At 46.8% G+C, this 19,686-nt stretch overlaps 1 protein-coding gene and 1 long non-coding RNA gene across 2 annotated transcripts; one reads left to right on the forward strand and one right to left on the reverse strand.

Annotated features, from left to right (window-relative positions):
* Nucleotides 1–10,094: 10,094 nt before the first annotated feature.
* LOC143844022 (uncharacterized) lies at nt 10,095–11,512 on the forward strand. The gene is made up of 4 exons (XM_077350955.1): nt 10,095–10,574; nt 10,751–10,834; nt 11,050–11,462; nt 11,504–11,512. The coding sequence occupies exons 1-4, from the start codon at nt 10,499–10,501 to the stop codon at nt 11,510–11,512; spliced, it is 582 nt and encodes a 193-aa protein (XP_077207070.1). The 5' UTR covers nt 10,095–10,498.
* A 377-nt stretch (nt 11,513–11,889) lies between these two features.
* LOC143842690 (uncharacterized) lies at nt 11,890–12,456 on the reverse strand. The gene is made up of 3 exons (XR_013233293.1): nt 12,368–12,456; nt 12,129–12,248; nt 11,890–11,997 (listed from the first exon to the last, which is right to left on the reverse strand). It is a non-coding gene; the product is annotated as an uncharacterized LOC143842690 (long non-coding RNA).
* Nucleotides 12,457–19,686: the final 7,230 nt, after the last annotated feature.

The following is a 19,686-nucleotide window of genomic DNA, read 5'->3' on the forward strand; positions in this document are numbered from 1 at the left end:
TGCCATTTCACAAATATTAGTGCAAACTTATGGTAAGGATTAGGTCTCATTTAGAATACTGAGCCTGTGTCTGATGATTTGTATTCAGTCTTCAATAAATTATAGAAGTCCTTTAATGTATTAAGCTGTTGTTGGTACAAAATCCAATAACTTTTAAGATTAGTTGTTGGGAGGATGGTGTTCCGATGATCCTGAAGCTATTCCAGCTTCTTGTCCTGTTTGTACAGCTGAGATTGCTTTTTTTGGGGGGGGAGGGGGGAATTGGAAATTGCAACTAATAGAAAAATATGTTGCCACCCCTTTTGAATCTGCTACTTTGATATCTTGATATTCACAATACTTGGGTAACCAAAGGTTTTGATAACATGGCTGCAGCCTTCAACTTGTTGAACTGGCAATTGGAGTTATTATGTGGTTTAATGGTTATAGCATCAGACTGGGATTTGGGAAATCCAGGTTTGAATCTCCACTCTGCCTTGGAAACTCACTGGTGAAGAGTCAAACATGGATTTCTAAAATCTTTGTCTGATGCTCTAGGATTTCCAAAGGAAGGAGATCCTGGGGGTGGGGGAAATCATGCAGGCATCTTTGCAAAGCACCATGTCACTTCTGGCACAAAACTGGAAATGACCATGTCATTTTGTGCTGACCAATTTTGCGCTGACACCGAGAGCCAGTGTGTGTAGTGGTGTACCACTACAGTGGTGTAGTGGTTAGGAGTGTGGACTTCTAATCTGGCATGCCAGGTTCGATTCTGCGCTCCCCCACATGCAACCAGCTGGGTGACCTTGGGCTTGCCATGGCACTGATAAAGCTGTTCTGACCGGGCAGTGATATCAGGGCTCTCTCAGCCTCACCCACCTCACAGGGTGTCTGTTGTGGGGAGAGGAATGGGAAGGCGACTGTAAGCCGCTTTGAGCCTCCTTCAGGTAGAGAAAAGCGGCATATAAGAACCAACTCTTCTTCTTCTTCTTCTTCTTCTTCTTCTTCTTCTTCTTCTTCTTCTTCTTCTTCTTCTTCTTCTTCTTCTTCTTCTTCTTCTTCTTCTTCTTCTTCTTCTTAATGGTTTAGAGCAGGGATTCCCAACCAGGGGTCCGTCCCTCCTACCTTAATGGATTTGGTCATAATTTAGGAAACTGGCTGTCTCTGCCTATAGGGCTCATTGTTTAGGCCATGGGTGGAAAAATCAAACAATGAGGAGTCCGTTGGGTCGTGGTATGGTGCGGGGAAATTCCAGCCTGCTTTCTCAGCTCCTGCCATTCTTTCAAGCCAACATGCGATGGAGCTGTCATAAGAGTAGTAAAGGTGGGGGGAAGGGAGCGAAAGGAGAGCAAAGGGTGCAAGCGGTGATGCCTCTTCTGTGGGGCATGGTAGAAAGGTGTGGCCAGCTGGCATCACTTCTGGAAGTTCTCAAAGCCTGGATGTTTATTTCAGGAACTCCTTCACATTCAAAAGGTTGGAAAAGGCTAGTTTAGAGTCATGCTGTTTTGAGAAGATGACATCTCTTCTCCTCTTGAGCTGGAAGTGGTGTGTTATGCCAACTCTGGCAAGCCCCCTCCCATATTTCTCCCACCAGCCTGAGAAATGGTAGTAGGGAATGGGCCAGTTCACAGGATGCCTGCCCCTCCCCCCAGTCTCCACTCCGGGTTGTAGTCCAGGCATGCTTAACTTCTGAGATTAATAGTGCAATCCTAACCAGAGTTATTTCCTTCCAAGACCATTGAAGTAAAAGGCTTAGAAGGGTATATATATCTCCTTCGATCCCAATGTTATCCAGTACCTTTAAACCATTATCTGGGCTTTTAAATGGTTAACTTACCACGGTCTCGTAAAATATAGCTGAAAAATGTATGCAATGTATAAACTGCAAAAAACAAACAACCCCCCCCCCAAAAAAAAACCCCTACCTTTATGCAATGTTCTCAGTAGCATTCCCCTCTCCCACATTCCAGATTTAATCCAGCTGCTGAAATGAAGCAAACCCAATAGGGCTGTAGTTGTAATTAAATAGTAAGCTGTAGCTTGAAACCTGCGTATAAAATGAAATTATTATTGAATGGTGTGCTGTATGTTTGAGCTTACCCTTGATGGATGAGAATGGCACATACCAATAACCATTGCTTCTGAGCTCATAAATATTGAGGGCTGTGACTTGAAGGTTTATGAGCAGGGAAAGCTTTTACTGCCTCACATATCCTTCAGGGTGTAATTGCACCATTCCCCCACCCCTTGCTCACCCTGTAGATCTGCATATATTCAGCAATATTATTTTTCATTTCACTTGTATCCTCCAACTTCAGCCTTCTTTAGGACAGACAGGATGGCACAATAGAAAATCAGAGGTGGGGAGAACAGCCAAGGAGCATATAGTGTATAATGTGGCCAGTGTCATTGGGACTTCAGTGTGTGTGTGTGTGTGTTTTGAATGATTGGTTCTACCTCATTTAGTTCTAGTGAGATGGCACATCTATTATGGCCTATATCTCACCATGACATTGTTTCCATTATTAGTCCCTGAAATAGCACAAGGATCTAATATAGTAGGTTTTTCATGCCATGCCTTGCCACAGCTTGCCCTGATCATGATGTCATCATATGGTAGCTAGTACGCCATTAAAGCAGAAATCACATTGCCTACATAGTTATCCTATTGGCCTGACTCCACAGGTTCCAGGCCATACCTGGAGCTTGGTGTGTGTGTGTGAGTGTGGAGCTTGGTGTGTGTGTGAGTGTCTGTGAGTGTGGCAGAGACTTTGGGGTCAGCATGCTGCTGCATGTAACACAATGTTACTTCTGCAAAGACATCATGTCACTGCAGGAATCATTGGATACTGGTAAAATCACAAAATTCCAGGAGCTGTGTGACATCACTGAAGGGCTTCTCCAAGAAGTGACATCATTTCCTTTCCTTTTTTTTGTTTTTTGTTTTATTTCAAATTTTATTTATAATCCAATACAAGAAAAATACATTTAGCCATCTCCAAAATTACATGTTAATAGATTATATTACATTTATAAATAATAACTTCCAACTGTATTTGTTAAAGAATATACGAGAAAAAAACATTAATTCTCCTGTACAAAAGTGTGACATCACTGAAGGGCTCCTCCAAGAAGTGACATCATTTCCTGTGTGATGCTGACATTTTTTTTAAAAAATTCTCCTACCACCACTCAGAATGTCATTGGGAAACAAGGCTTGCCAATCCAACGGACCAGTTTCATTGAAGTGCTTTACATTCTGAATTTATTATTATTGAATTTATTATTTTCAACACAAATATTAGTGTATCCTATCCTACCCACTCCTTAATTTGTGTTGTAGCTATATTCTAGTAATCTCACACATTTACTCCAGAGACTTTTTCACTAATTTGTATATGGGTGAAATGAGTAAAGAGTGGGTTGGCTTTGTTCTTGAGCAATACTGTTGGACAGTTATATTTCCAGGATCTGAAAGCCATACTCCATAGTTGTACTCCAAAATTAAAGCATACATGCCTATCTTACTGGGCTATATCATCTAATCCAGCCTTTCTGTAAATATATGGTCATTTCACCAGATAAATGTTTAATAAATTTTAAATATATATTATGTATAAGCATCTTGATCTAATTGCAAGGTAATCCTTGTGCTGGGTTGGCCCACCGAACTTCAGTTCTGCTCTGTCACTTGATCTGCGGCCTCTGCCAGTCAGAGTCTGAGTCACCATAATGTCATAATAAGTTGGGTTCTAGAGTACTGAATTTTACTAGAGATGTAGGCTGAAACATTCCCGGAATACTTCCTGGAAATATCTGAAGATGGAAAATCTTTACAGTACTTCCTCAAAATAGAAAACTGAAAGATGTTTCTGCACTAGTTGGGAAGCTGAAATGTTCTTTCCTGCTGGGGTGGAGGGAGAACCATGGGATGCCAGGATGTCTAATTCCAGAAGGACGATTGCCACTAAGTGGTCTCCCCTGCGATCTGAGCATGAGGGCCACTGTTGGTACTTCCCCTCAAGCTAGGCATGGCCCCTGAAAGCCCTCACTCAAAGATCCCTTAAGCCAGTGGCTCTCAACCTTTCTAATGCCATGACCCTTTAATGCAGTTCCTCATGTTGTGGTGACCCCCAACCATAAAAACCCGGCCAAGACTTACCTCGGCTGAATATTGACATGGCGGAGGGCTTGCTGGGAGGGAGAGGTGAACTCTCAGAGGCTTTCTAGCATGCACGCTGACAGCAGCGCGCACAGGGTTAAGGGTGGGGAGAGACCCATGGGGAGTATTTAAGTCTCCACGTGCGCGGGTCTCGTCCTCTTTGCCAAGAATGCCGCAGGAGCCGCTTCCCTCCCACCCACCCTATGTTGTATACAGCATTGTTCAGGGTTTCATTGTGTATGTTTTGTTCAATAATTCTCACAGCTGCGGGTTTGCATGGGATGGAGCCTGTTGTCAGGGAGTCCAGTGTGCGATCGGATTCCCTGGGGTTTGGGGCCTCACTACGAGGTGGCGCGTATATGAGCGTGGCTTACCCAGCTGGGAGGCCAGGGGCTCGTTTGCCAGGTGGCCTGGGGGCAGTCAAAGCTGGTTGACGCCAGGTGGCTCCCCCGCAGAGGTCGCTTCCCTTAGTGGCGGACTTCAGTAGGCAAGGGAATCTGCTCTCCCAGCTGGGAACGGTGTGGGTCCCCAGGGCGCCTCTGGACTCCATGGGTTGTTGGTGCAGTCTGCTGACTCCAAGGTCAGGCTGCCTCTCCCATGATGTGCCAACCCTCCCGTGGGGAGGTAATAAAGCTGTGGCCTTCTTCATCCCAGCATTGGTGTCGTGTCTTATTCCAGTACATAATGCCTTCCTGCAAGTCAAAACGATGCAAGTGTTCTTTCACAGAAATGAAACCGATACTGACCAATGGCGTGAAGATCCATTGTTCATGATTGTATATAAATTGCTTATAAATTGTATATAAATTGGCGGGCACCTTCAGGAGGAGCAGCAACAGTGGTGCCACCCCCCGGCCTCCAAGCTGCTCACCCTGCTGTGACCCCTGTTAAAGGGTCATTCAACCCCCAAAGGGGTCCTGACCCCCAGGTTGAGAACCACTCCCTTAAGGAGAACCCCCAAAACACAGGCAGACTAATTTTCCTAAAATGGATCTGACCTCGTGCTGATAACGCCTCCTGTTGTGAAGGCAAAATGAAGCAAAAGTAAATCACCATGAACAAAGGACCTTCTGAATGTAAAGTATATAATGTACGACTATGTTTTCTCCTTCATATATATAACTCAAATCTTACTGAGTGTTAGAAAACACTGAAATCAATTGTCTGTATTTAGAACATGTTTAGGCTGCCTTTCCAACCAACTTTGGGTCCCCAATGCAGCAAAAGATAAAACATTACAACCAGTTAAAAAAACAAATACAGATCTATAACAAGATTACGGCACTTAAAGCTAACAAAAATGAATGAGGACAGTCAATGAAAATCAATGAGGAAATACCAGACAAAATAGAAAAATCTTTACCCACTGGTGGAAAGCACTGATCAAATCCGACAATTTTATACATGTCAACCTGCACATCATGAAATTCGCTCCATAACTGAGGGCCCTTGAAACCATGGATTTTGAGGAGTGTCTATTTTCAATATATCTTGTAGAATGCATGCTAAATTTACACTTTAAGGCTTTTAATTTCAAATCTGGTTTTATTTATCCTTGCTTATGGAATAAGCCCCCAAATGCAGCATCCTATTATTCTGTACTCTTAGGAGTAGTTTTTGACAGATGCAAAAGCCAGGAATGTTGCCACAGGCTGACAGTGCTTGTAGCTATTTCACAGTAAGAAGGCTGCTTCCCCTTCAGACAGCATTTTGTGTGTGGGTGCGCATTTGTTTGATGTTGGTTTTTTTTTTTTTTTTTTTTGGTGCTAACTGTCCTATGGAGGTAAATGCAAGCCCTTGACATGCAGTCTGTAGGAACACTGGTGAGTGACAGAAGTGAAAGTTTCCAGTTAAAGCAGTTTTCATCCAATAGTTCTGGCAGGTATGGAGAGAGCAGGTGCTTTTGTTTTGTTAGAGAACCTGCTTTGGTTCCCCAGTCCATCTCCTGTAAAGCTGATGCCTCTTGCTACTGTTTGAAGCTGTTCTTCACTCATTGGTTTACCCCTAAGAGGGTTTGAAGTAGCTGCATACAAGATGTCTTGCACATGTCTTGTCCATTGCCTGTACCACCTTAGAGTGCCTGTGGGAAAGTGCAAACAGAGGGAGCATCAGGCCACACAGAAGGGTAAAAGAAAGATGAAGCCAATTGTTATTAGGTGTGAAGTCGTGTCTGACTCATTGCGACCCCATAGACCAGGGGTAGTCAAACTGCGACCCTCCAGATGTCCGTGGACTACAATTCCCAGGAGCCCCTGCCAGCATTCGCTGGCAGGGGCTCCTGGGAATTGTAGTCCACGGACATCTGGAGGGCCGCAGTTTGACTACCCCTGCCATAGACAATGATCCTCCAGGCCTTCCTGTCCTCTACCATTCCCCGGAGTCCATTTGAAGCCAACAGACACACAAAAAAATAAGATTGGGGCTAACAATAGTTTTCAAAGCAAGCTGGAAAGTGTTTGAGAATGTCTTCACACTTATTTTTCTGTTCCTGCTTCTGCTCAAAGAGGTGTTGCAGGTTTTCAAAATGATACAACCTGGCCTGTTTAGCAGGGACAAAAGTGGAAGGAGAGTACACAGCATGAAACACAATCTGGGTTTCATGCAGTCCTCCGTTATGGGAATAGAACGGGTGTCTGCCTCCTAGACTAGCTTAGTTATATTTCCCAGGGTGTTTGATTGACATCTTTCCTCAGGGGTTAGTTCTCAACTTCTAATCAATACTAGAACAGCACGTGCATATTTTAGTTCATAACTGTGTCCTTTGTGCAGTCTCACATTGGGAACTCGGCAGCTACAAGCTTACCACTGGGAATTTTCTTAAGGTTTCCAAGCTGGTGGCTGGAGATCTACTGGAAATACAGCTAGTCTCCAGATTACAAAAATCAGCTCCCCTGAAGAAAAAGTCCCTCCCCTCCCCTCTCCAGGATCCATCTACCAAATATCCAGGTATTTCCCAATGCAGATTTGACAACTGTAAATTTGATTGAGTTTTTCAAGCATGTCGCTTCCCCCACCCCAAGGGGAAAAAAAAAGATTTCCCCTCCATACCATTTCATCACATACTTAGGGAGGAAAGTGCTCCTTCCCTGAAATGTCTTTGCTACTGCATGGAGTGAAGCGCTCGGAATGCTTTTCCTACATACTAAAGAAAGAAAAGTTTGCATTCTGGAGATTGAAGCATGAGTGAAAGTCAGTGAAGAAATGATTCTGTGGTTTCCCAAGAGCACTGCAGATTGGGTCCTTACACATAAAAAGGGAAGGTTTTTCCAAAAATCTTTCCTCATTGACAAGTAAAGCAGAGGGGAAAGACCGAAGTTGATTCCCTCACTGCTATTTTGCCATCATTAGAAATGTAAAAATGTAGTTCTCGATCTTAGATCTGAAAGATGTGTATTTCTGCTTGCATATAAATGCTGTTTTTCTTGTTATCCTGGTTTATTTACTTATTTATGCATTTTTGGTCAATAACGGGCTGATCAAACCAATGGATTCAATCAGAATAAGGCTGCGGCATACATCCTTTGGGGCTCCCGCATAATGAAAGTAATGGAATCACAGTGAGTGCATTTATTGGCTCCTCTGACTTTTAATCTTCTTTTGAGAAATATGTAGTCCATTTTACGGAATCATGTGAGTCTGGGGGCACCCAGCATTAGCAGGGAAAAGAACCAGGGCCATTTCGCATGGCTTCAAAGTAGCAGAATGGTTGCCAATTGGAAACGCTACTAATTTGCCATAACCCACGACGTCGTAGACAATCTGCAACAGTCCTGCAACCGACCCGCAAAAAGCGCTTCGTTGTAGCGCTTTCAGGGGAATCCAGAAAAGTGGATTCACCCTCCGGATAGCGATACACTCCTGCAACCAATCTGCGACAATAGCGCCAAAGACTTGTGCGTTACCATTGTTGCGGGTTCTTCAAAGTCCCTCCTCCCGAGCCTTTCCTCCAAACTTCCGGCGAACTGTCCGCCATTTTTTTTCTCCGAGCGAGCGGGGATCTACGAGGCAACAAGACAGCGACTGGCTTTCAAGCACGATCACTTTCGGAAATTCTGCCCGGACACCACAAGAGTATTTCAAAAGCACAGTGGCACACACCGTCACGTTACAAACATTTGCCCAAAGCTTAAAACCCCGTCTACCTTCGGCCAGTACTAGCGGAGTCAACGTACAGGGAGCATTTTAAAAAACTTTCCTCTGAGCGTGCCAACGAACGTTCGCCGCTCGCGGTCTCCTGTTTAGATTAGTGGGGTTCAATAGATATGATTCAAGGTGATACCATGAGGGGCGGTTTATGTGTAGTGGGTCTTTGTGTGGTTCCGGGTGCGTGGTTGTGCTTGGGTGCGGACAACCCCTTCCATCGGCGGATAGACCTCCGGCAAGCGGAGTCGCCGTCCGCCGTTCATTTTAAAAAACTTTACGCTGAGCGTGCCAACGAACGTTCGCCGCTCGCAGTCTCCTGTTTAGATTAGAGGGGTTCAATAGAAATGATTCGAGGTGATATCATGAGGGGCGGTTTATGTGTAGTGGGTCTTTGTGTGGTTCCGGGTGCGTGGTTGTGCTTGGGTGCGGACAACCCCTTCCATCGGCGGCTAGACCTCCGGCAAGCGGAGTCGCCGTCCGCCGTTCATTTTAAAAAACTTTCAGCTGAGCGTGCCAACGAACGTTCGCCAGTAACATGTCATTGATTTATGCTTTGGTTGGTGAATATTATTGGGGAACTGTCGCGTACCGCTGCACTTGCTCTCGGTTTTAGACCGGCATGCGTTTTTGTAATGGCGGACATTTCAGTAAAATGGCTCCCGCTGCATGTTCAAACTGCTCTTCTCGCGTGTGGATGAATCAGCGCATGCGAGAAGTCAAAGAACAAGGGCGCTAATCTGGCCATTAGGAGCAGATCCTGTTCCCGCGCGAGGAGTTTTGAACGTGACATGTGACCTCATGTGGCCAATGTGCGTGTCCCCTACTGCCCTCCACCAATCAGGAGCCGGCTAGTCCCTTTGTCTTTGTGTGCGGGAAGGTATATGATCCGTTGCACCCTGCACCTCGCACCTCCATTTTGCTCAGCTACTCGCGAAGGCACCATGGAATCTTCTTCGCAAGCGTCGTCTGTCCCAGCGACCGGCCGTGGGCCAACATGGAGGGACGCGGAGATCAGGGACCTGATCGCGATTTTCTCGGAAGAGAAAATCCAGGACGCCTTCCAGTCCTCGCACAGGAATCGGGAGGTCTTTGAACAAGTGGCCATCAAGATGCGTGCCCTGGGCCACAACAGGACCGGCCTTGAATGCCTGTCAAAAACTAAAACAATGCGGGCGGAGTATATGCGTGCCGTGAACCATAATAAGGGTTCCGGCAACGAGAAGGTGACCTGCCCCTACTTTGAGGAGCAGCGTCCGCTGTACGGCGACGGGGAAGGAGCTGGCAGGCCGAAGCGCGTCGGGAGGAGCCTGAAGGTGGTTCGGAAGCCGGCTGCCCCGGTCGAGGAACCACCCGCTGAGGAGGATCCCGGCGAGGGCACCTCGTCCACCGTCCGGCCTCCACCCCCCGTCCAGCAACGAGCCGCGGACATGGTCACGCTGGACCTAATGGCCATCGCTCCTGGGGAGCCAGAGGAGGTTCCTCAGCAAACGCCCCTTGCCTCCGGTAAGCACTTTTATTTTAATTTTATATTTCATTTTGAGCAAATGTGTGTTCTGACGTTTGGGAATCGTTTTCTCGTGTGTTCGTTACAACGCATAATATGCTAGGATGTTTGTGGATTGCTTTTGGTGGATTTTTAAAACGGTTGTGTTTAACCAACAACCCAGACAGTTTTGCAGCATGCCTCAGCCATAGGCCTTCTGCAGTGCTTTAGCCACTACTTTGGGAGCTTGCTGTGTGGTTCAGGTTGTATGCTTGCTCCTTTTTCACTATTGTATGCCTTGTGTTCGTTGCAACGCATAATATGCTAGGATGTTTGTGGATTGCTTTTGGTGGATTTTTAAAACGGTTGTGTTTAACCAACAACCCAAACAGTTTTGCAGCATGCCTCAGCCATAGGCCTTCTGCAGTGCTTTAGCCACTACTTTGGGAGCTTGCTGTGTGGTTCAGGTTGTATGCTTGCTCCTTTTTCACTATTGTATGCCTTGTGTTCGTTGCAAAGCATAATATGCCAGCCTGTTTGTGGATTGCTTGCTATGGTGGCTTTTTAAAACGGTACTGTTTAACCAACAACCCAAAAAGTTTTGCAGCATGCCTCAGCCATAGGCCTTCTGCAGTGCTTTAGCCACTACTTTGGGAGCTTGCTGTGTGGTTCAGGTTGTATGCTTGCTCCTTTTTCACTATTTTCTGCTCTTGTCCACAGAGACACAGATGCCTGGGACGGTGGTCCTCGAGTCCCCAGCAGCGGTGGCCGAGGACAGTGATTCTGGGGCGTCAACAAATGTTGGTAAGTATCAGTTGCAATAAGGGGGGGGGGGTTAACTGCTTTGTGCTTTTCTGTTTGTGCAGGGCAGCAGCACTGCTAAGAGACAGAAGAGAGTACCTCAACGTTGCTGCTTTAGGGTTTGAAGCTTGCTTTGCCACACTTTGGTCATAAATCATGTTTTTTTTTCCTTTTTGCAGATTTCATACCCGGGACGCAGGAGGAGGAGGAGCGTGGGGTGGCTGGACCTCCTGCCCTGCGCAGATGGATACAGATCCAAGATGGTGAGCGTGCATGAACTGTTCCTTTCGAGCCATGGCTGCAGGACAATGTCGCAAGCCACTAACCGTGTGCTTCCTTTTCATTTTTGTGCTCCCCTGGCATTGTTTTGAGTCTTGGTTTAACAATATGTAACCAAGAAAGGCCACCATGTGCACCAGAGTGGGTTTTGACTGTCTCGATGGTACTAACAGTTCTGTTTCTCATTTTTTGCCAACAGAGGTCCTTTCAGAAGATGATGAGCCAGCCGGCTCACCACCTAGAGGTGCTCTCCAAGCAGAGGAGAGGCTGGCGAGGGAACGCGGCAGGCTGCGGCGCGTCTCCGTCTTAACTAGTGTTGGAGAAAGGATCCTCGAGCACTGCCAGGAGGAGTCCAGGCGTGCCGCTGCCGCAGACCAGGCGATGCTCTCCCTCGTGGCCCAGGAGGGAAAAAAATTGCGGGCAATCCTTAGGGAGTCGAACCAATCCCTACGCGAAGGCGTGGAGGAGGTGAGACTGATAAGGAGGCTGATGGAGAGGGCGGTCGCGGTTATGGAGACGGCCAACCCTCCTCAGATTACCGTGCACGTCCCCCCCCCACCCACACCTACCCCACCACCTCCAGCACCCACCCCACCGACCCCATCTCAGAATGCCTCGACCCAAACGAGAAGGAGGACTGTTCTCGGGAAGAGAATAGTTAAACCCGCGGACAAGTTCTCCCCCTCCTAGTTTGGGCCACTTTGTCTATTTAACGTTATCTGTGTTTGCTGTTGTCTGTTAAATAAAGTTTATATTTTTGACTCTGTCTCTGTGTACCCTCTCTAGTGATTGTGTCTATTCTGGTACCGTTGTGTGGGTTGGAGGTTGGAGGGTGTTTTAAAGGTTAAAGGTGTTTTAGGAGTTTGGGGTGAAAGGTGTGCGAGTGTAAGGAGTCACACTGGAGTCTTTTTCAGGAAATTTACAACAACATTTTATTTTAACAAACAGTTTAACAGGGATAGAAAAATGGGCAATGTAACTAGGAACCCCCCCAACACCCCCCACCCCACAACACAAACAGAAAACAAAACTCAGGTCCCACTGCTCCCCTCCCCAGCCCCTTCCATCTCCCTCACTCTCCTGCACAACCGTCCCATGGTCCCCCTGACTTTGCGGCGGAAGAGGTCTTCGTCCTCCTTCTTCTTAACTGTGTGGGGAGGGAGAAAAAGTACACATTAGTGCCAAACATATTTTCCAACCTGGAGTTTACATGGATACACTTTTTAGTGGCCTTAGCCACAGTGTGAGAAGAGTTGGGCAGTAGGGAACATAACCTACGTTCTTCCGCCTCCCTCTGCTGCCTTTGCCGCTCCATCTCCCCTTTTAGGTCTGCCACTTCAGCCTCTAAGGAAGTCACCCTGGCCTCCATGGCACGCAGCCTTGCCTCCATAGTTTCTGCTATAGAAATCAAATAAAGAATTTAATCACACTTCAAATGGAAGCATCACAGCAGGCTCCCATATGGCTCCATGGGGGTACACACACATGGGTCTCCCTCAAAGACATAAAACTCTCACCTGCAGCCTGTCCTGAGGTGGAAGGTCCCTCTTCCTCCCCTTCCTCACGCTCAGGTGCTTTTGCCAGCTTGGATGGTGATTGTGTAGCTGGGCAAAGAAAAAGAGAAATCATAAGTAAAAGCAAACAAACCAGAGATGAAACACAGCTGATGGCCACACCACAATCAGACTCAAAGTGCATAACCAAAGTGGTTGTACAGTACTGGCGGGCTAAGTCAGAGGGGGTTGACAGCATCTTAATACTTTCTCGAATTTCATTGGGGACAGTAGGGGAAAGAGGCAGCTAGTCATTCCATGCATTTTTAAGGGTAAAACACAACGAGGGCAGCACTCACCCATATGCCTCCTCATTTCCAGGGGGGGCTTCCCAGCCTTCTCCCATATCTTGACCATCTGGTCGTGGAAGACCGTTCTCCCACTTGGCTGCGGGACCCCCCCCCCCCCCCCACTGTTCTAGACTGTTGAGGAAGTCAAGCTTCACCCTCTTAAATTTTGTCCGGACCTGCTCCCAGGTCCGGACGTAGCCCCTCTCCCTCAGCTTTGATGCCAACACCAGGTAAGCACCCTTGGTGTGGCAGTGGGTGCTGGCCATAAGGCGGCCAACACTTTTTGATTGGAGAACAAGCTCCAGAAGTGCTTCAGCCTCGGCGCGCTGCCAGAAGGAGCCCTTCTGTGGCTTCGGCATCTTCGGAATGACGGTTAGGGAACGAACATGCGTTGCTCCAATCGACCACCCCTATTTTAAATGTATCAAAGCTGCCCACCAATAAAATTATTCCTTGGAACATAAGTGGATTGATCCTCCGGGTTGACAGGGGTCGCCAATACTTCCTGGCTACCCGCCTCCCCAAACTTTCCCCGTTCAGCGCTTCCGTATTGTGTTTGTAAATTTCAGCGGGGAGTTAGCATTTAGGGCTGTCAAAGTCCTTTTGGACCAGAGAATCCCCGTTTTTTTGCTGGCTAAGTAGACAAACCGCACAAGACAAGGTTAAACAAAGAACAGAAAACTTTATTCAACACCAGAGTAGGAAAAACAATCAAACACGCCTCCTGTTTCTGTAGATGTGGGTGGCTATAGCGTCCCGAACCTTGCACCCCTCCACATAGATCCTTTTTTTCCTTGCTTCAGGGATGTCTTGTGTGTCCTCAAGGACTACAGGATCAGGTTCATCCACAGGGAAGGGGATGTTATGTCCCTTGTCCTCGCAGATGTTGTGCAAAATGACACACGCGATGATCAGCGGAGTCACATTGTCTATATGCACATGGAGTCGTGACATCAAGCAACGGAACCGGGACTTCAAACGTCCAAAGGCACGCTCCACCACATTCCTTGCCCGGGAGTGACTGAGGTTGTAGTGGCTCTGCACGTCTGTCCTTGGCCGCTTATAGGGAGTCATGAGCCAGCGGCGTAATGGGTAGGCTCCGTCCCCGAGCACCAACGCCGGCACACGCACGCCCTCAATGGTGGCGGTGGGGTTTCCTGGAACAAAGACCCCTTCGTCCATGGCTTTCCTGAGGTTCGATTCCCTGAAAACAAGGGCATCATGCCTCCTGCCACTCCACCCCACCTCGGCATCGATAAACCGTCCGGAGAAGTCCACAGTTCCTTGCAGGAGAACAGAACAAAAGTCCTTCCTGTTCCCGTACTCCTTTATGCTTCCCCCGGGTGCACGGATAGGGATGTGGCTTCCATCGACGGCCGCAAAACAATGTGGGAATCCAAGCCTGGCAAACCCGTCCATACTCTGGAATAAGGGAAAGAAAAGAATATAAGCCATGGCATGTCAGCGTGGGGTGCATCGCGTCTTCGTTGCTGACCTGTCAAACAAGAAAAAAAATTTAAAGGGCAAAGGGGATAGAATGACACTCACCGCTCCAAGCCGGTCTCCGAGGCACACGACTTTGCTGAACAATTCCGCCTCCATGGCGAGGCAGAACTCCTTAAGGATATCGCCAACCGTTGTGACTCCGAGTCCGAATTGCTGGGCTACTGTCCGGAAGTACTGAGGGGTGGCCAAGTACCACAATGCGGCTGCCACCCTTTTTTCCACTGGCACGGGGCGCCGCATGCCAGTGACTTGCCTCTCCATGCGTCCACGTAGAGCCTCCACGAGTTCAAAAAATGTTGCCCTAGACATTCTAAAGTTGGCAATCCAGTGGTCATCATCCCAGCGAGCCCACACAAAATTTTCCCACCAGTCAGAGGATCTTTCGTCCACCCAGAACCGGGTGGGGAACCGGACCTCTGCCAGAGCTTGCCAGTGCTTCTTTGCCGCCATGGTTGCCCGTTGAGAACGTCTTGTACTGGTGTTCATCGCTCCGGCAATACGTTCTCGGTAGTCCTCGATAGCAGCCCTCCTATGCCGCACGGTGGTATGGACACGCTGGACCACCGCAAGCATCTGAGCCAACAATTGAAAAATAATCCTCTCCATTGCAACGTTAACCTGTGCTGCGGGCAATAGGCTACGCAAACAAAGAGTGAGGCCGACCGCGTGTCTGCCCAGGTGCATATAAGCAGGTAACCTGTGGGCGTGTACTGTGGGCGGGGATTAACCAATCAAACATATCAATGCATCAACCTCTGGTTCATAGAAAACAATAGAAAACACGTTCCAAGGGCGCCAATGATCGGACGATAACGCGTTGCTTCGGGGTTTCCCGGGTCTTTTTTTAAAAAAAGGGAACCCCGACAAGTCCGGCTTTAGGGTCGAGGTCAAAGGTGTGCCTGCAGTTTGATTGACGGGCACGGGAGGCCAGAAGCGCTAAAAAGGGACCTCCTTTGTAGCGAAAAGATGGAGAACCGGAAGCCTGTGGGTTACGAAAGTGACGAGAAGTGAAAGTGCTAAATTCCGCAAAAACCGCAGCTGTGCGTTACGGGCACAGCTAGTTACATTTCGCTAGTTGAAGTAGCGATTTCGCTAACAGCAACCAAATAGCAACTTTGAGCTCTGTGCAAAATGGCCCCCAATATTGAAAGCAAGTGAGCTAAATAAGGCCTTTTAAAAAGTTGGTGTAGACATTAATGGTTCTTGACACAACAATATGGTTGGACCTCTTTGCTTCAGAAATGCGAGTAATGGAACAGTCTATGCTTTAATGACAGCTCTGCAAACATCCACCCTTTATTCCTCTTAAGATTCAATTCTTTGCTAAGCTGGTTGTTCTCATTACAGATATGCTGTGTAAATTGGCATTTGCAAAAATCTTTAAGCAAAACGCAAAGTGGAATGAGACAGAAATGAGAATATATAAGGAGCAACCCACCCCAAAGGTTCATTATTGTTTGTAGGTCTCTCAGGAGGACCCCAGTACAAATAATATGCAAAATTACATCAGCAAACTGTTAGGCGACTCTAGCGGTTGTGATTAGGGATGGGGATAAACTGAGCCATGAAGCACAATTCATCACGGATTTTGTCTTATTTGTGGTTTGTGAATGGACGTTCATGATGAGTCTACTGTCACGAACTTACACAAACTTTTAAAGCAGATCATGGTGGTTCATGGTGGTTTGTGGGTGAAGCAGAAAACAGGATATAAAGGGACTCCAAATCCCTTTAACCCCCTACAATCTGATTCCTGTGAAAGCTGCAAAAACAGTTGAGCGGTGGGAAGGCGCTCTTCGATATTTCAGGCTGTTTTGTGCAGCATTTCAGGCTGTTTTTTGCAGTTCATCCCTCTGCCACGCAGCTGTTTTCCAGGCTATCTAGTGTAGTTCCTTAAAAGTGTAAAGGTTCTACATAAATCAGCCTGAAACAGCTGAGTGGCAGGGACCAAACTGGTTTTTTTTGTTATTTTGTTTACTTTCTGGAAACTCCGTTGAAAGAGACTGTGGTTTCTTTCAAAAGGGTTTGCAAGTCTACAAACCATGAACAACTTTGGTCTATGAACAAACATCCTGTTTCCATCTGGTTTGTGGTTCAACCATGAACTGAATCCCATTGTCCTGGTTTGTACCCATTCCTAGTTGCATATTCAGATAACAACATTTTAAGTCTGTGAATCTGAATATTCTGTGGGGAACTTTGCTCAACAGCATGTCTCCTCAAGAGTGCAGAAAGCTGGAAATTGTTTTCAGGTATAGGGTTGCCAGCCTCTGGTGGGAGCTGAAGTTCTCCTAGAATTACAGCCGATCTCCAACCCATAGAGATCAATTCTCCTTGAAAAATAATGGCAACTTCAAAGGATGGTCTATATGGCACCATATCTTAGCGATCTCCCTACTTTCCCTGAACTTTGCCCTTTCTTTGATCTGCCCTCAAATATCCAGGAATTTCCCAACTTTTTGGCCATCCTAGTGTTACGTTGAATACCCAGGTTCAAGTGCCCATTCAGACGTAGTTCCTTGGAGCAATCTCTCTTTCCCACAGGTTTGCCCATCTCACAGGGTGATAGCAAGACTAAAACGACAAAGGGAGAACTCTGAGACCTTGCCTTGAACTCCTTGGAAGAATGTTGGGAAACAAATGTGATACATAAATAGACAGATGGCGGATCGTAGCAGAAATAGATCCAAGTAGGTAGCCATGTTGGTCTGAAATAGAAATAGGCCCTCTGCTGGCAGCTGTGCCCACATCCTAGAACAAAGGATTGCTGCTCTAGTAACCGAGCTGATTGGGCTTCAGCAGAGATTGCATAGTCAAATCAGTGACAAGAAGTCAAGTGCATTACTTTGACCTTAACTGATGAGTGAATGTCTATTTTGAAATGTGTGTGTGGAGAGAGAGAGCTGATTAAAGGCAATAGAAGGAGCCAAATGAACAATGACAAGGCAGAGGCTGATTAACAAGAATGTGGCTAGTCTTGACAACACAAAGCCCAGGTATATGTAAGATAAAGCTCGAGAATCTCTGTTTAGTTTGAAGATCTGAGGCAATTTGCTGGTTTTGCCTGAAGAAACGAAGAGTGATAGCCAGGTTTCAAGATCAAGGCTTGTTTAGCAGCTAGCTGCCAACATTGCCCAGGGCCAGTTTATAGCCTGCTTTTTCTTCTTCTCTTTTCTTCATATTTGAATTCCTACCTTGCAGTGGGGAGGAACCCATTCTGGATAATTTGAGGATTTTTTCATTAACTCTTTTAAAATATTTTCATGAATATCACACTCATCCTGAGCCCACGGTCTTGACACTACCTTTACAATTCTAATAAATTCCCTTCCAATTTAATTCTGGCGTGTGCTTACGACATCTTGGAAAGAAAGATTATCTGAGGAAGATTTTATCACTTGCTCCTGCTTTCTTGTAATGCAGAACATATGGATTTTCTTCTTTCTTTTGGTGTTGGCCATCACTGTCCTTTACTAGGAGGACACCATAGGCAACGGTGCATTTTTTTCATGCAGTTTCTCCCCCTTTGCATGAAATGAGTACAAGAGAGAAGGGGAGGGGGAGACACAGAGACTGTTTATGCACTGGAGGATTCATGCCAGGCTACAGGCTGGAGTTTTAGTCATGGCAGGTTACCCCACCACTTCCTGCACCCACATGGGGAAGCATTTGGCCCAGTGAAGCTCATCCACCCCCAATTTGTACTCCTGCATGAGAGTTGGGGCAGTAAGGTCCCAGTGCATAAATGGTCAGAGAGAGGCAACTGAGAACTTTAGCCAACAAAGAGCACAGTGCAATATCTACATCTAAAATGATAAGGACTTCTTTTACATCTAAAATGACAAGGACTTCTTAGCCATGCCTGTAAGATTCTTTCAAAAATAACAGCAATAGGGTTCACTTCATTACACTTAAATAGTTGTGTCAGCATTTCTGCAGTAAACCCACATTTTTAGGAATCTGTAGCTTTGCTATATATTTTTTCATTGAGCTAAAATTTGCTGCATCCATACTATATATCATGGTATCACTAGGATTAATATTATTTTTAAAAGGGAAAAATATCAATTTAGCCCCTTTTAAATTTAAAGTGTTTGGGGCATACCTACTATGTTTTTTTTTTTAAGCTGGTTATCTGTTGGTGCACCAGCCCTTTCCTAGACTTTCTAAAGATCTCTGTGCTGTGGAATAATTGATTTGCAGGGTGGGAGTCCTGGGCTAATAAATATGTTCACAACATGTTGGGATTGAAAGAGGCAACAATTGTATTAATGAACACCACCCTGAGAGGGTTGGCATGGCAGGAGGTTAGGAGCCAGAGCAGTCAGCCAACTACCCTAATTTTCCCTGGCAATGGCTTGACCCATCCCACTCTGATTCACATCCGGGAATGCGGGTCCCCAAGCTACTACCCTCCCTATCCAGGGAATTGTTCACCCTGGACACAAACCTCTTCTGGACCTGTCCAAGGCCACTTGGCCCTGTGAAATCCATGCCTCGCCCAGGGTGGGCTTGGCACCTGCTCACAGCTTGCCACCTCTTTAAAGAGGCCCCTTTTCCAGAGAGTGGACCACGCATGGCGTACTCCCCCCACCAAACCAGCTCTGCCCACTGCCAGCCCACCACCAAAGCAATGTGATTCTGCATCATTCCCACCAACCACTCAATCAACTTAGCCCAGAGGCTGTGGAACCAGATATTGAGGCCCAAATCTGATAAATGAACCCCATCCTCCTGATGTAGAACCAACTGGCTCCTGTCCATGTTGGGGTGCCCAATAACCAGACCCACAAGCTGCATGACATATCTGGTGACAGCCTTGTTAACATTTTTAACAGTCAAGTTAACTTTTTTATGCTGTCTGGCCTGCCTCCAGCTCCACTGCTCAATGATGTTGGACCAAAACAGCTGAGTGTGTAGCAACCTGCCCATAAGCAAGGAAAGATTGTGCTTGATCCAATTCACCAACTCTATGCCCTTAGCTGCTGGTAGGTCATTGCCACTCAAATGGAAGATGACCACTGCCAGGGAGCCATGTTGCCAAACTGCACTATCAACAGTGTCCATGAGGTCAGTCCACCACATGCCATGACTTCCCAGCCAGGAAATCTGAACCTGGTCCTGCAGACCCAGATGCCTCCCCTATCCGATATTGATGCATATTGGCCTCCCCAGAATACATAACTGTGCCTGACCACCAGCACCGATCATGGCTTAGCCCTATGTCCTGAAACAATTCAACAATTAGATCCCGTCCATGGCCGCACATAGGCCCTAGACCACCACTGCGCCAACCTCATGATTTGTTGGGTGGACGCACCATCATGGAAGGCTTGAGCGTCCTTCCCTATCCTGAAAGATTGTGTTCCATATCCCTCAGGTTCCATCACAGCTTTACTCAAGCACAGCTTCAGCACTGTGCAGACCAGGTACCAGGAAAAACATTTCCCATCCTCTTGAATGAACAAGCAACCAGGTACCCAGGGC

This window comes from Paroedura picta, chromosome 8 (assembly GCF_049243985.1).
Source record: "Paroedura picta isolate Pp20150507F chromosome 8, Ppicta_v3.0, whole genome shotgun sequence".
NCBI lineage: Eukaryota > Metazoa > Chordata > Lepidosauria > Squamata > Gekkonidae > Paroedura > Paroedura picta.

What these genes read in the sequence shown, in the direction of transcription:
- LOC143844022 (XM_077350955.1), top strand. Translation starts at nt 10,499, where the DNA reads ATGCCTGGGACGGTGGTCCTCGAGTCCCCAGCAGCGGTGGCCGAGGAC. An exon ending in TGGGGCGTCAACAAATGTTG is followed by an intron (nt 10,575 to 10,750) that starts GTAAGTATCAGT and finishes TCCTTTTTGCAG; the next exon opens with ATTTCATACCCGGGACGCAG. An exon ending in ATGGATACAGATCCAAGATG is followed by an intron (nt 10,835 to 11,049) that starts GTGAGCGTGCAT and finishes TTTTGCCAACAG; the next exon opens with AGGTCCTTTCAGAAGATGAT.